Source organism: Ciconia boyciana, chromosome 6 (assembly GCF_034638445.1).
Source record: "Ciconia boyciana chromosome 6, ASM3463844v1, whole genome shotgun sequence".
Classification (NCBI taxonomy): Eukaryota; Metazoa; Chordata; class Aves; order Ciconiiformes; family Ciconiidae; genus Ciconia; species Ciconia boyciana.
The window spans coordinates 16,831,033-16,848,325 of NC_132939.1; the positions used below are offsets into that span (position 1 = coordinate 16,831,033).

Sequence of the window (17,293 nt, forward strand, 5' to 3'; positions counted from 1 at the left end):
ATGTAACAAGTACATATAGCCAACTGAAATTTTTCATCAGAGACTTGTGTTAGATTGTTTTATGGCTCCTCACAACTGGAATAATTTAAAGAATAAAAGCCACCACTCTAGCTACTAAATAAAACAAGTGGATACACTCTCCTGGCAGATCGCATTGTACTTCCCAAGTATCAAAGAAGGCAAAAAAGCCCTTCTACAAGACTACAAACCTGGTACTCAAAATTCACAGCTATTGATATCTCCTGTATCCTATAGCATCTTACCTCAGATTCACTATTTGAAAAGTACCTCAAGGTAACCATGAAAAGAACAAGCCAGATAGGCTGGGGGGGCGAGGGTTGGGGGGGGTGTCCTGTTTGTTTTTTGTTTCTTAAGAAAAAAAGTCCCAAAAGGTACTGTTTTTCAGAAGCACTCAACTGCCACTAAGCTCTTAAAAAGCACATTATCTATGTTCAAATAGTAAGATTCATTAGTAAGCATTAAGCCTGACTAATTAATTACTAAACAGGAAATGTCATTTAAAGGTTATGAAAATAAGTATTTAACAGTCTTAAAATGCTACTAAGGTTAAATGAGATCTCTAGATCAATGAACATACATGCACAGATCGTATACACATAAGCAGCTTCTTTCAAAAGTTGAGCTTAGTAATGCTTAGCTTTAAATGAAGTTATTTGAAAATGCAATAGCCATATCTCTTGTACACGTGTCCAAAGACCAACAAAACTAAGAGAGCAGAGTAAATATACATTGTGTTTGGCAATCAGTTGCCATACAGATTACTTCAACTATGTCGTAATGGTTTCAGCTTCCAGCTTTTTGTTCTACGCAAAGTGAGCGCAAAGCACTTCTACCTTACTAAGTATTCAAACTGTTTGTCTGAGACCATGTTATATCCACTTTGCATAACTGCAAAATTTCTGAAGTGCAAATTCTCACCGTTGGTCTGTTTCACATCAATTCTTTACACTACTACAGGCTTTGAGTTGCCAAAATGTCAATCAATCCCATCATCATTCCACTACATGCAATTATGTCATGTGATGTGATAACATTCAACGCTCAAAATGAAATAGTCATTTTTTTGTACCCTGATTACACAATAGTTGTGAAAGGGGAGGTTTTTCCAAGAGAATTATCATCATCACAATTGCAACAGTTTAATTTGCTTTAAGGGAAAAAGAATAAGAGAAACTAAAAACCCCAAGAAATAGCTCATAGCCAACAAGCTACCCTTCTCAGCCCCCCAAAACTACAACTCTCCTTGCAAATTGTCTCTAATGGTATCGGATATTGAGAACAAAAACCACATTTACAGGTTTCCTGTATACAAGCACCGTAAGAAGGTATTATTTCCACTGCTGAGAGTCCAGGTGAAAGCCTTTCAGCAGAAAGAGAACCCAGATATGGCCCACTCATCATAACCAGGAATAGATTTTTTTGTTTTCCCGATAGGAATGGTAGGTAATATGGACAACCAAAGCCACTGTCACACAAGTAATTACCTTTGTGTGATCAGCTAAGCCTGTCTTCAAATGGCTAGGGATCAGGGGTTTCCCTTTTAGCCTTTGCATTCTTTCATATATTCAACTTAATCTACAGTTCTCAGCCTGTTGTTCTTGGTATCCTTCACTGCTTAGTACCATCTGTGTGTTGTCAGCAAGGTCCCATTAGAACTTTCTTCCCTATAATCTTCCACATACTTGCTAATGTATCTGACCTTGTTTATTACATTTGCTAAATATATGGCTAGCCATAAACTGCAGCAATCCAACCACAGAAACCAAAGAAAACAAACAAAAAAGAGGAAAGGAAAGAAGGGGGAGGGGGGAGTAATGTATCCCTTATCTTACACACTAATGACCTGAATAAAATCTATACCATATCCACATTTCAAAGGTTCATTTTTCTGAAAGCTTTTTAAAGATCAAAGTTCCTTCAAGTTAGGACAGACACTCACATTATTCAGGTCCACAACAATCACCAACAGCAAAAGAGAGGATATCGCACCAAAAAAAGAAGAGAAATTCAATGTAACATAGTCTCTCTTCCTACACATGTGGTCTACATTAGAAAAGCCCCAGAGTGTAATGTTGAATGATGACCGAGTCATTCTCCAAACTCCTCCAATCATGGAGTACTTACTAAAATACATCTGGAAAGGACTAAGCAAGTCATGGCCAGGAAAATTTGCACAGACTAGCCTTATGCACTGTATCTTCCCTTTCTACTGTGGGAGAGGCATTCTATAGGCTGCCACACACATAAGATGAGCAGAAGAGATCTGCAAAATTTGTCATACCTGTTTTCCTCCTGTTTTACAATTCTTGCTAAAAACACTCAGCATTTATCATAAGCTAAATTTAACAAAAATCCATTTAAATCCTACTCTCCATAGACCATCTGAATCCCTGTTTGCCAATATACTCACAATATAGCTTACAAGGGGAATTTCAAATAAATATTGTGATAAGTTTCTTTGCCTTTAATGCCAATCACTGGTATTTCTATTTTACAATGAATAGCTTCAATCAAAATTAGTGACAGTTTAGCATTTTCCTAACACCTCTCTCTCCACATACAAAAGATGTAATATGGCATGGCATGCACAACTATTTACTGCACCAACTGAAAGTTACCAAGAACAAGGAGGGTCAAAAGAGGGACAGTGACCAAAGAAACAACACAAATTACTCAAAAGACGTTGTTAGCAAGGTTCTGTGAAAAAACTTTGCATATGAACAACTCTGAGGACTTGATACTAACCTTTCAGAATGTACCTTCAGCTCACATTGAACCTAGTCTCCTCCTCAGCAACCAAACCATAGAAAGAATTTCTTTGAGACTTTTACCAGTGTCATGTAGAAGTAACCCCCAGCAGGGACCAGCAGAAACAGGACTGTAGAGTCACAAAGCCATATACAAATACACACACACACTCTAACTTCGTAAGTTTAAAAATAAAGCCAAGGAATTATGCCAGTTCATGAAGCCAAAGAAAATGCCAATCCCTTCTAGCTGTTTACAGCTGTCTAGAACTCAAACCCATACAATTTTGAAAATAAAATCCAGGATGCTTTAATGTTCAGTGAACTAAAAATTCATTAACTTGCTAACAAAAGCTGATGCTGTAAAGCAAGAAAAAAAACAAGAGACTGTGTAAGCCAGAGCCAGCCCACAGGTTTTGTTTATTCAGTTCTTGTTAAAGGAAGAATAAAATATATATATATAAAAAGAAACATGTTTGTGTTGTAAGACAGAACTAACAAGAGGGGCTGACACACAGAGCAGTTTGTAATAGAAGGCTCCCGTTGTGCTGGTGAGCCATAGCTGCTGGAGACAAAAATCTGCTGTGCCTCAAGAGAGCACACACAGAAGATCCACCATTTACTGAGATCTATCTTCTGGCAGAAAATCTTCCCTGACATTCAGTGACAATTTGGCAGTTAAAAGAACAATCTCCTATAGTGGCCCTGGCAAGATCCCACCGCCCCCCCCCCATCCTCCCTAAAGACAAGTTGTTGTAGGATTTGGCTGCTTAAGTCTCATTTGCAGAAACCTTCCATAAATAAACTGTCTGTAAATTTCAGTTCCTTGCTGCCTGAGGAAAGAATTCCTATCAAAACCCTGGGAACAGATAACAACATGACAAAATTCATAAGCTGCTGAGGAACAGGGCTCTTTGGGTCACTAGCTCAGGTTTTCCAGGTTTCCTTGGTTTTTCCTCTCCAGTATATTCTACTTCAGTTAATTCTTGATTTAATCTACCAGACTGACCATCTCCCTGATCCCATGAACAAAATAAGGTCCAAAACAAGTGAAGCAAGGAGATCTGCTCACATGAAAACACACCAACCCTCAACCTCCATAATACAAAGATAGTATTAACATTTTCTCCAGGCCTGGATACCTGCTCAACCTCACTCTCAACTGCCAAGGCAAAGTAAGCACAGCATATTCCACAAGGTTCCTCAATTAAAATGAAGATGTTTAATCTCTGCAGCCCAATAGCACAAGATCGCAGAGGAGACAAAGGATCTTACTGTACCTTGCTGAAGGCAAGAAGGTTAAGCTCTGATAAATATTGGGGAAAGGAGGGTGTTGTACTCCAACTCCAGAACTGCACATTTCCAAATTAATCTTTGCAAGAGTTTTCCCTTCCACTGAAGGTTCCTTCCTGAGGACCGGCTGAATCTGTATACACTGGGCCTCAAAAAACTCTCAGAGTTGGGGCTACAGAGATACAGACTGGGCCATGTCTGAAAAAAAGTAGGAAAAGTGATGCCAGGAATAGGAAAACAGAGCTTCCTTAAGTCACTAATGCTTTTCATTCTTGGCCATTTTTCCTAAGCACCTATAAAAGACTGATGCCATGGAATTTCCTCAGCTCTGTGTGGGGGAAATCAAGGTTTGTTCCCATCAGCAAAGAGTAAAGATTATTCAAAACAATTGTTCCTGTAGACAAAGCAGACTGGATGACCAAATTGCAACAACAGAAACCAATCTCATTGGAGCAGAATTCTGGATTACTGAAAGAAACCGTCTAAGACCACGTGAGGAATCTGGACATATGCCTTCAAAGCTCTCAAAAGGACAGGATTAACCTAAAGAGAAGCTCCTTCTAGTAAGGACGTTCCCTCCTCAAACACAAAGAAAAAGTTATCATCACAGGGCTGCCCAAACTGTAGTGCTTGAGAAAAAAACTAAAATTTTTGTGCACCAGTTCATTAGCTTTACTGTGTCTTCCTCAAAGTTTTTGTATTAATGGGATGATTCATGACTGGAAAGTAACTTTCTGCCAAAAAATTCCTTTCATATAAATTACTTCACAAAATTCAACTCTCTGCATTGATGTATTCACAGAAAATAAATAATAAATTCCTATAAACTTCCAGAACACTTTATAGTTTATACACATGTATTTTGCAGAGCTTAAGTACTTACTTACCTATGTGTCTCTATGAAAAAACATAAAATTAATCCAATTCAGAATGTGAACTCAACACACATAAGAATAAGGTATGTTAAACATCTTGAACTGACTTAAACAATGACTCCACACCTGTAAATCTCACATGTATCCATACAGTGTCAAGTGAATGCTCAATTTTACCTTACATATGCAGTCTCCCAGACATGTTTCAATTTTCAGAGCATCCACTAAGTGCAAACTTGACACAGATTTCATCCCAAAACCTGGAAGACCTAGTACATTCCCTGTCCCCTAGCAGGCTGCCAGCCAGGAACAGACTGCCCAAGTAACATACTACAGAGTTTCCATCAACCCCTACTTCAGCGGCTTGTACAAACTTTGCTTAAAAATAATTATCATGAAAGTTGAAACAGCAGTGAGAAATGGATTTGTGATGCAATAAGGAGCCAGCTTTGAAGACAATACAGAAAATAAGGCAATTTCCATATGCACCTAGAATCTTTAATCCTGTTATTGCACACTGTTAATTACCCACAGATTAGTACCCATATTAATTTCTGCAAAGCTTTAATTTCTGAATTTTGGTCCCCAAGTTTGTGCATTTCTTTCTCTCCCCTTTCCATGCCCTACCCTTTATAATCAAATGGAAGACCTTTAAGATAGGCCCTGAAGTTTTAAAATTTGCCAGCCAAAACCAGATGCATTTAAAGTCTTTTTTTTAATGTAACCAAAAGTTCCATTATCGGTCAGATTGTGAGATGTATATGTTGCAAACTAACCATATCACCAGTGTAAACTCAGAAAGTGATGACAACTGAAAACACATACAGTACATGCACTAAAAACTTATTACATGATCTACTTATTCTCTCTCAAGCTTCAGAGTTTTCAGGGGCCAAAGTTATATTGTGCTCATTCTAACTTGAGTGATTTTGGTACTTAAGAGATATTCCCACTTGGGACCTGTAAGTGCTCCTAAAAAGCCCTAGAACAAATACATAAAGTGCCACAAGGGCTTAATGCTGGCAACATTTTCCTGTTAGATTCCATTCATTATTTCAGCTCAGCCTTCACTTTGTCTCTCTTGTTCACTTTGCCATTTTTCTTTTTTGTCTTAAGCTGGAGTCTCAGCACTGGAACAAATGATCAACAGCAAAGGCAAACCTTCCACTCTCTCAAAGCATCCTAGCAGAGCTGCCAGATCTGCCTGGGCCCAAATCAAAAGAATGCTAGCCCACCACTCCCCGTGTAAGTGCAAACCAGGTGACTACAGTGGTTCCAGTGGCAACCTAATTCAGTCGCTGGACCTGCAACCCAGCATCTTTTAAAAAAAGAAGAAAAAAATCTAACATCAGGTGAACGTCTTCCACAGGCTACATCTCTGTCAAGCAAAAATTACAGGGCTTAACACTGGGGCATACAGGTGGAATTCAACAGCATACTTTGGAATAACTCATATGATCTCCCCTGTGGCAGCTATTTCTGCTTTAAAATCTATGCATCTTCAATTGACATTCTTTGTTGCTTTCTCTTATAGAGCACAACAACGACAGTATTTATTATGACAGCAAGGAACATAAGAGGAAGGCTCTGAAGCATAAGCTCCTATTGCTTCATAATGTCGAGCTACAGCATTGTAAGGAGGAGGTAAGAACAACCATGCACAGCAAAATCATAGAACCAACACCATAGAAAAGCAAGTGCATTTATCAGATTTTTAGTTAAAGTTTACTTAGCCCAAGGCAGATGGACAAAGATTTTTCTTTCTTAAAAACTCATTTTGCAGGTCCTGCTTCAAAGGGGTTCAGGGATTCCTATTAATTCACAGTTTTTTATTTAGCTAATTTCTAGTATTTTAGCCGTTTTCCCAAAACCCAGCATCCTGCCAAATGAAATACAGCTACCTCCCATTAAAAAGAATGTCAGGGGCTCCAGTTTCAAACTGTCTGACTGCCAGCTATAGTGGCTAAAAATAGGAAAGGAGAGTCCCCATAAAACAGATGCCTTATTGGTATCACAGACAAGGATTAAAAATCAGTATTTGCCATCCTAGGGAGCTGCTGAAAAATTCAAGGCAAAGAAAGTATGCTTTCCAGTATGAGGAAGGCTGCTGAGTCTTGATTCAAAAGACAACTGGAAAGGACCTCTAGTGGGCTGAAACGGCACTGCTCGAGTGCCAGAGAGCAACGTCCTTCCACTTCACCTCCCTGCAGTTACACCACATCCACTGCATCACTTACCAGCAAAGCCTGATAGTTTTACCTAGTGACTGGCATCAGAGAAAGCACAAGTGCAATTACAGCAGGAAGCCTCCTTTTCAGGACAGCTAATTAGAAATATTCCCTCGGTCTGCACTCAGTGTTTGGAGGGACACATTTTCATTTGCTTCAGAAAAAACAGGAGGTGGGTTCTATTTTACCATGTAGGTCACTAACAGGTCAGACCACTTCAGAGTGGTTTTATGCGGCCTAAATGACATGACGTCAAGGGACATTCAAAGATGCACAAATTCAGATGCACAGTAGGAATGAGGATTCAGAATATTATTCCGACTATGTCAAGGCATTTTGTTCTTCCAAGACTTTTTAGCTGTAGGCAGTTTTGCATAGGCAGCAGAAATACCATTTAAACTGCATTTTTAAGGTAACACCTTCTGGGTGAAAGAGCTTGGAATTCTTTACCTGAGCTCAGATAAGGCCTAATTTCATGTGACAGTACATGAAAAATAGATTAGTGAAAGTATTCAGAAGAATACTTAGATAATAAAACAGGCCAGATTAAGAAAGCTTATTTATTAGGCATCTCAGTTAAAAAGAAAATAACTTGTTTTGAATTGATGATTCACCTCTAAGTCTTTAAGAGACTTCTCTTGCTATATTTAGGTTTGCCTTCAAGTCAGATTGGTTCTATCATTTCCCAAAGTAGCCTAATTTACACCTTCAGTGTTATAAGCCACAAATTAGCTCTCTTTTAAATGACCTAAGCAATAACCTCTCTTTCAGCAGTTGCCCTCAGAGGGTTTGGATCAACTTGAGAAGCACCACAATCTAAAGTTGACATTGTTAAGCAGAGCAATGCAAGACAGCTGCTCGTTACTATTCAAAAATAACAACACCTATACTGCAGTGGTGCTCCTTGTGCCATTAAACAGAGTGCTGGAAAGGAAGCAAGCCATTTTACAGAGCCGTTGCCTGAAGAGAATATACTTGCACTTGGAGTCTGAGGCCGGAAGAATGCACCCGGTCTGTCCTTCACGTAGACTAATAGTACTAACAGGCAATAACAGTACTGCCCTGTCATAAGTGAAAAGCATGCCTGAAAGTCACTTGATACAAGCATTCATGCAGAAAATAATAACCAAACCAAAGACACTAACAAGTTCATATCTTATCATCAGCCACCAGCCTCTCAACCTTCATCTTTTTGGACCAACCATCATTGACTAGCACCATCGCTAGTAGCAGAATAACATAACTTGCTTTGAAGGAGCACTAGTGGTGCCGCAAAGCCTGGTTGGTTGTCTCTCCTGTAGGAATCGGTAATCAAGGCAGAAAAAGCAGCAGTCGTCTGTCTTGAAGGATTTGAGAGTTATTTTACAGTAAGATTGTGTACAATGGAAAGAGTCCAAAAGACACCTTTATGATACAAAAGAATAAAGAATTGGCGCTGATGAGGATCAGTTAAGGGTGAGGATGAAAAACACAACATCCTACGAAAACATTCCTTAGCATCAGAGAATCGTTTAGGTTGGAAAAGACCTTTCAGATCATCAAGCCCAACCGTTAACCTAGCACTGCCAAGCCCACCACTAAGCCACATCCCTAAGCACCACATCTACATGGCTTGTAAATACCTCCAGGGATGGTGACTCAACTGCTTTCCTGGACAGCCTGTTCCAATGCTTGATAACCCTTTCAGTGAAGAAATTTTTCCTAATATCCAATCTAAACCTCCCCTGGTGCAACTTGAGGTCGTTTCCTCTCATCCTATCACTTGTTACCTGGGAGAAGAGACTGACACCCACCTCGCTACAACCTCCTTTCAAGTAGTTGTAGAGAGCGATAAGGTCTCCCCTCAGACTCCTTTTCTCCAGGCTAAACAACCCCAGTTCCCTCAGCTGCTCCTCATAGGACCTTCACCAGCTTTGTTGCCCTTCCTTGGACACGCTCCAGCACCTCCATGTCCTCCTTGTAGTGAGGGGCCCAAAACTGAACACCATATTCGAGGTGCGGCCTCACCAGGGCCGAGTACAGGGGCAAGATCACTGCCCTAGTCCTGCTGGCCACACTATTCCTGATACAAGCCAGGATGCTATTGGCCTTCTTGGCCACCTGGGCACACTGCTGGCTCATATTCAGCCACCTGTCAACCAACATCCCCAGGTCCTTCTCTGCCAGGCAGCTTTCCAGACGCTCTTCCCCAAGCCTGTACCATTGCATGAGGTTGTGACCCAAGTGCAGGACCTGTCACTTAACCTTGCTGAACCTCATACAACTGGCCTCAGCCCACCGATCCAGCCTGTCCAGATGCCTCTGCAGAGCCTTCCTACCCGCCAGCAGATCAACACTCCCACCCTGTTTGGTGTCATCTGCAAACTTACTGAGGGTGCACTCGATCCCTTCGTCCAGATCATTGATAAAGATATTAAACAGAACTGGCCCCAAAACTCAGCCCTGGGCAACACCACTTGTGACCAGCCACCAACTGGATTTATCTCCATTCACCACCACTCTTTGGGCCTGACCACCCAGCCAGTTTTTTTTACCCAGCGAAGAGTGCACCTGTCCAAGCCATGAGCAGCCAGTTTCTCCAGCAGAATGCTGGGGGAAACAGTGTCAAAGGCTTTGCTAAAGTCTACGTAGACAATGTACACAGCCTTTCCTTCTTCCACTAAGCGGGTCACCTTGTCATAGAAGGAGATCAGGTTAGTCAAGCAGGACCTGCCTTTCATAAACCCATGCTGACTGGGCCTGATCACCTGGTTGTCCTGTACCTGCCACATGATGGCACTCAGGATGATCTGCTCCATAACCTTCCACAAACCTTAATGTCTTTAAGTCAAGCAATTCATTTCTCAGGAATTAACTTCTTGAATCTGAACTGCTTTATGATAGAAACAACAGCAAATGAAAAAGAGAGTTGGCCAACCTCTGAAGAGAAATGACAGGAAACAGGACTTTCAGAACAGTTGCTGAATGAGGTAGAATATAACATATGAAAGAAATGTGGGTATTAAAGTGATTTCAGGTGCAATTAAAATCACTTGCAAGGACAGAGTGGGGAAGAATTTTTTTTTTTTTTTTTAAAGTTGTGTGTTTTGCATTAGGTTACAATGCAAAATTTTGCAAAAAGCATGAAGGAAAAAGAAAGAGAGTCTTTTAAAATGCGCTAGTTTACATAAAAGGAAAAGCTTAATACAGAAGAAGAAAATATTTATGCTGTGTTCCTCCTTTTCTGATAAGAAAGTTGGTAGCTTGCTTGGACTCACTTTAAAAGTGTCAAACCACTGCATCCATGAAACTGCCCACTGTTCCTCCAGATGGTTGCTTTTAACAACATCACCATCTCATTTACTTTTCAGTGTTCCATTAGTTCTGCAGTCAAGCACTGCTCATTTGGCAGATAAAGATCTAAGTGCCATTTTGAAATGACAGAATTTGTGAATTTATGCATGGAGTGTCCAGCTTTTATCCACCCAGTTTCTTCCTGTGTCTTTCCAATGAGAAAAGTTTTAATTTACATCAACACAGCTGAATATGAATGTTTTACTATTACTATTCTGACCAGGATTAATGTTCTGGGAAAAAAAATCCAAACAGAACTCTAAGTGTTTGTAATGGTCTCTTAAAATTCCACTACCTTCTGTGGAAAACAGAACACTAGACTTCAGATACAATAACATAAATGTTAAACTATTAAATTTTGCATCATGGTGAGACTATTAATTAGAAAAAACGTATCCATTCTTTCATGCAGCAAAATCCCTATACACTGCAATGTCTTTCCAAAGTACATTCCTACCCTCCACAAAGAACAAAGCATCATACTACAATATCCCTTCCTTCCATTTTCCCATGTCCAAAAATCACTCTATTTTGCTTCCTTTCCGCTAATTGTGAAACTCTGCAGAGTAAAGTGTGCAGTAACTGTTTATATCCATGGTCTCCAAAGTGGAACGCATGCAGCCCAGGGGGTGCACAAGACAATCCACTAGAGGGCAGGAAAAAAAATAACTATTTTAATTTATTAATAAAATATTAATTGTTTTAATTTAATTTATAAAATAATATTTTAAGTAGTGTTTATTTCATCTTTATCTCATCCGTTGTAAAATTTCTATTGTGCATGTTTTATAGTTTGCATAACATATTACAGCAGTACGTGTCTATATTTTATAAATAATTAAGTATACATATACTGGGGATGAGTGCTCAAAAAAACATTTTACTGATAGGGGTGCACTATCAGTAAAGTTTGGAGACCACTGGTTTATGTGACTTCAGCACCAGGAAGCTGAAGCAGTATTTCCTTCTTTCCTAGAAGGAGGTAAAAATAATGGAGGAAGAACTGCATGCAGGGAAAAGTTTTCAAGTGGGCTGCATTTTTCAGTTACTTAGCTGCAAGGTTAATCACAGGCAGTGAGTGATTTTTCAGAAACAGTTAAGTGCTTAGCTCACACTACGTCTAGTAGTTGAGCAACCCTTCAAAATCCCATGAGATTCTTATTGGTATCTAGAGGCTGCCAAAGGCCATTCAAAACCTTATTCTGGATGATTTAGGTTCAGGTCCATTGACTTTTGAAGAGATTTAAAATTCTAAATACATAAAATTCAGTTTCAGCAATAACTTATGCCACTGCATTACTTGGCCAGTTTTCTAATGCAGATGTAAAAAGTCAGCCTATTTTTATTCAAATTCCTTTCAAACATTCAAAAAAAAAAAGCCTGCTAGTCACTCGACATACTTTTTTTTTTCCTTCTTAAAATCACCTACTAAAATATTCACTTAATTTCTGTAATGGCCATGAATAAGTATCAACTACGCAAAACATTAAAGTTACTAAAACTTTGGGGAACTTTTACTTAGTGGGTATGCATTATTAAGAAATAGTGAAGAAAGGCAAATCACGTTGACAAGATCCAATTTTTAAAATAGGTTATCCTGACTAATGTCTTTTTTCCTACCATTTCTGTTCCAGTGAGAATGACACTAAGCACTTTATTCAAGAAGTTTACATTTTGAAATGAATTCCTTTACTCCACCTGAAAAGTTTCCAGGTAGCACATAGCATTGATTACAGCTCTGAAATTTTCAATATAGCATCCTCTAAAAATCAGAGCTCAATCATCTCTTTTAAATAGCTAAGAGAGCAGCTGAAGTAATGCAGTTTTTTTACATTACATTTCTCTCATGTACTTTGATGTCAAACAATGAATGCTATGAAACAAGAACAGTTAACCAATTTGTTTTTCTAGTCATGCGTCACATCCCTCCAAATTCTAGCACCAAGACTTCACAGTATATGGTAATTAAAACAGACACTTTTCTCACAGAGCAAGGGATATTACTGCATGACTGTTTCAGGATTTACAGCACCAATTTAATAGAACACTTAAGCACATGCTGACCTTTAGGCATGTGAGAACTCCATTTAAATAAAACTACCCATGCTGAAGGCTAAGTACTCCTTGAACGAGTAACTGTAATTACAGAACGCAGTAAATATTAATAACATATCCGTGGCCCCTTCTGCCGTTTTCCTAACAAACAGGCTGTACCCTGACAGGCAAATAGGCTCTCCAATCTCCAATGTGACTAGGAAAAATACTTTCATCTGCTCTTCACTTCCTCACCTGGCAGTTTATACAAGGCAAAAGCAGACATGCACGTATGCTACTCCTGCTAATATAAATCTGGCTATTCTGTTTTTTCCACGGAAGACTTTCATCCTCATTAGTCTTAACTATCACACCACACAGTGTGCAACAGGGGAAGCAAATAGCACAGATTGTTCACATGTGAACACCACAAAATAGTTTCAGGTGTCTGTCTTACCTTTCCATCTCATCTACCTTTCCCTCCTGCCTTTGCAGTTCACAACAGAGCAACAATACAAATGCATTAGCGACCTTAATCACACCAACCATCCTTTTATGCATGAATGTCATTACTACATAGCCTTCCCCTTATCTCTTCCTAGGAAAGAATCTAACCCTACAGCCCTCTGCATGTGGCAAGCTTTCACACTGTCCTTACTGGAAAGGTTCCTAGGAAGGTACAGCTTCAACATAAAATATTGTTTCATTTCATCTTCAGGGGATGCTCTTCAAGTCTAATGATGCCTCTTTTTACTGATCTTTTCTAAATATTTTCTGGATTTGACCACAAACACACGCACACATACAAGCCAGCTTATTCTAGTTTATTGACTTTCTTCTGAACACATGATTTTATTTGTCCTTAAAACACTTTACGAAAGAAGAGCAGCATGAAAAGCTAGGCTCACTCTTGAAGAACAGAAAGATTAGTACAGTTGTGCAAAGCCATGTAATTTATTTCACTTACTGCAATGAGACCATGCCTTCTCAAATGGGATGGCAGAAGCAGAGGGTTCTCAGCTGTGCCTGTTCTTAAGATCCTCAGCTAACACTCAGGACACCTGGGAATGGTACATATCTATGCCCCCATGCCTTTCAGACAGACACTTGCTCAGGATTATCTTGCCCCCTCCCCAATTCCTGTGGCCTGAATGAGAGTTTTGCCCATATCTTCCTGCCAAACATAGTCACGTATCTTGGAAGCTGCAGCCATATTTTCCTACCTCTCTATTTTCTGAAGCAAATTTTCCACCAAATTCTTTTATCTCCAAAGAAGATGTCATAACTGACCCAGCAGAATGATCTTTAGAAGCTCATATATGTTCTGGTATACTAGTAACCTGATGATGCAGAGAGGCTGCATCCCTCTAGTGTGTACATGCAGGTACACACATTTATGAAGATGCTAGGCCCTCTGATCTATAAGCACAATAATACTTCAGGGACAGAAGCCAAAAGATGTCTGTCCTTATCATTTTCAAGAGACAACCACTGCTCAGGTGAAACTGCAAAACTCTGCATCCAACCAGTATCAGTGAGAAAGAACACTGTTTGCATGCAATAAAGACAATTTACTGTTTTGGTGCCATATGTTGCTGCTTTTTAGATATCCTACCTGTTTGTGCCACCAAGTGGGTCCAGCCACTCCAAACTGCTTCAATCTTGTCATGTGAGAAAAACTGAGTCTCAATCTTCTTGGGCTCAATAAGAAAGATCTCTCTGCTCACTAGCTGCCCATGTTTGTTGCTACCCCATACATACAGGTGTCCTTCATCTACAATAGACAGAGAAGTAAAATTTGTTGAAAGTGATATACATAGAACACCACCAGATACAGGCTCTGTCTCAACTCAATGATGCTGAGGAAAGAACAATGTTTCATTCAATTTGTGTTTTCACTGTATGCTTTTTCCTACCACTCTTTACCACATGTGTGCAAACTGTAACTAGGATATCAGAAATATCTGCAAGGGCCTTAACATAGCCTGTTTTCTGAGGGCTACACTAACTCCCTGAAACAACCAGACCTTTCAGGTCAAACTGCCTAGACCTCATTTCCACTGTGAGCCTCTCAAAGACTGAAAGATGTTTATAGCAAAGTCCAAGTTTTATTAGAAAACCAACCACAGTAGTCAACTTCTTGGAACAAAAAAATCAAAACATCCTGGGGACACTCACTGAGCAGTCCCTCTCAGTCTACTCCTTCTTGCAGGCCAGCTTTTACCTCCACCCCAAAGCTTTGATTCAGTCCAGTAAATAACTTCCTGAATTGAAGCAAATAATTTAACTCCGCTCCAGTATGTGAGACTCTTCAAAGCCTGGCTGGCTGCTCCTGCTCTGCATTACAGTCTCCCAGCCTCTCTACAAGAGCTACAAACTCTTGCTCATAGCTCTCCTGCCTTCTCCAGCTTGAGCAAATTCAGTAAATCCCCCAAAGCAGGGACAGTCTAATGCTCTTTGCCTCACCTTGCTCAGTCACTTTCTAAAGGAATGTGACACACAGCTATGAACATACAGCTAAAGCAGGTACCACCCATCACAAGATAAAATTAAAATATTACCATACCTCAAAACAATGCTAGACAACTAGTGAGAGACTTCTGTAACTAATTGCCTGTCTTCCCCCACCCCTCTTCTAGAATAAGTATTTGTGGCAAGTGCACACTCCAGGATTCCACCCACAGGGATAATTATATTTACAGAAACATCCACATTGCTTCATATGTTTCACTGGTTCAAGTTGGAGTTGCTCACAGCCTAACGACCAATTGACAGTAACAAGATGACTGTTCAGATGAGTCCTTCTGCAGATACTACATATCATTAGTTCAATCTTTTCAACACAAAATCATTCTGCCCAGGTTCTAGGCCTCCATGTTAAAAAAAAATACAATCCACAAGAAACACTTAACAGAACATGAGCTGCGTCAGGCCTTCTGAAGTCCTTTGCCACCCTCTACAAGCTGCAAGCATAAGAAATAAATCTTGCACACATGAAGTACATGATCATGGGCCCAGAAAGACTGGAAGCCATATCATTTGCAACATGGAATTTTTCAGAGCACACATCCACAACACTCAAGGCTTCTGGAAGTCTCAGGTCAGCACTGAACTCTTTACAAGCAGCATGACAGAAGTAAATCTTTCAAAGGAAAAAAAAAAAGTAGGACTTGGGCTACAGTATATTTAATGATCTCAGTTTGGTAACAGTAACAGAAAGAATGAGCCAGAAGAATTCCACTATAGTACTGCTAGTGAAAAAGAAGACAGAAGGAGGGGGGCAAAAGCCAGTACTTGTCAAGTTACACATTATTGACAGTCATCTGTAGGACTTCCCACATTCCTCAATAAAACAACACAACTGAAATGAAAAGGAAAACCAAATCAAGCAATTGTTTCATTTGAATTCTCCACTAAAATTGATAAATTCCTTCCCAGAGTGAAGTACACACACCTTCTGGAGAGAAAAAAAGAGGTGACAGAAACAGCTTGTTTCAACAAAGAAAAACATTATGGCCATTCATGTTTCCACAACTAACATGCACTGCCTCTGTCACCTCCTTTATTCTCCAGAAGGTGCATTTCCTTTATCCAGGAAAACATCACATGCTCAACCCTCATCTAATTTCTTGAGTAGGTTTTAACAAAAACTTAGACACTAAGACTTAGCACCATATTCCCATCACTGGAAGTTTCAGGCCCGTTTGGATACAGGTAGACTACAATCCTTTTTTTAAAGGAACCGCCATTCATGTTTGGAACAGCCCTGCCTGTGTCAAAAACCTGCCCGATTGCAGGTGTTTGGTATCCTACCAGCAGGCGGCTCATGAAACAGAGCCAAAGAAAACTGCACCACAGTGTGAGAGATTCTTAGAAAAAAAAAAAAATCCCCATTTAAATACTACACCCTGCAGTAGTATCTTTACTATATCAAGTATCTTTAAAATACAAAATATTTTAAGTAATAACAAGTATCTTGCAGATGAAGGGCAGGAACAGCATCACATTATTAAAATCCCTGGCACTGACTTTGTTAATCTTGGCTCCCCTGCTGCCAAATAGACTGCTCTCTTTAATAAAAAGCAAAAGCACGAAAGAATAATCTGTTCACTCCCTACAGTGTCCTAATTAGCTACAGTAGATTCTATTTGTCCTTATAGTTCTTCTTCACTAATCGCACATAACCCTTTGCATCTCAGAATTAAATATAATTTACATCTTGTAACATCTCCCCATACAACTAAATCTCTGTAGATCTGCACAAGCAAATACTCCAGTGCTCTGTTTAATGATGACAGAGGTACCAGATGGCTGCATATTTGCTAAGAACTTGTTCCTATAAAGTTTGGCAAAGATTTGTCTTCATAAGGTTCAATATATTTTCCACACTTCAAAACTGTAAGACTACAGCATGAAAAGCTATTCTGTTTCCCCTTCTCCCAGTCTGCCAAACAAACAAACAAACAAATCTTCATTAGACTTTTATTACTGGATACTTAATACCCCAGCATGGGAGCACTGCCTAAAGATCAAAGAACAAATGGCAGACATTATGGAAGTGGCTAAGCAATTAAAGCAACTTCCTACTGCTTTAAATAAGCCTTGTGCTCTTACATTATCTCACAGAGATCTGCACACTGTTATATTAGAGCCACCTAAGATAGCTCCAGGCAATCTCACATCCCTGCACAGCACAGCCCCATGCAGAGGCATTAGCTCACATAGCAGAAGGTATAGCTACAGAAGCTATAGCAGAAGGATA

General features: G+C 39.7%; 1 protein-coding gene across 1 annotated transcript in view; it reads right to left on the bottom strand.

Annotated features, from left to right (window-relative positions):
• The window catches only part of SERGEF (secretion regulating guanine nucleotide exchange factor), a 161,957-nt gene that overhangs the window by 136,938 nt on the left and 7,726 nt on the right, over positions 1 to 17,293 (bottom strand). Inside the window, 1 exon segment of the mRNA XM_072864383.1 lies at positions 14,147 to 14,305. Coding sequence (XP_072720484.1) covers positions 14,147 to 14,305 — 159 coding nt within the window.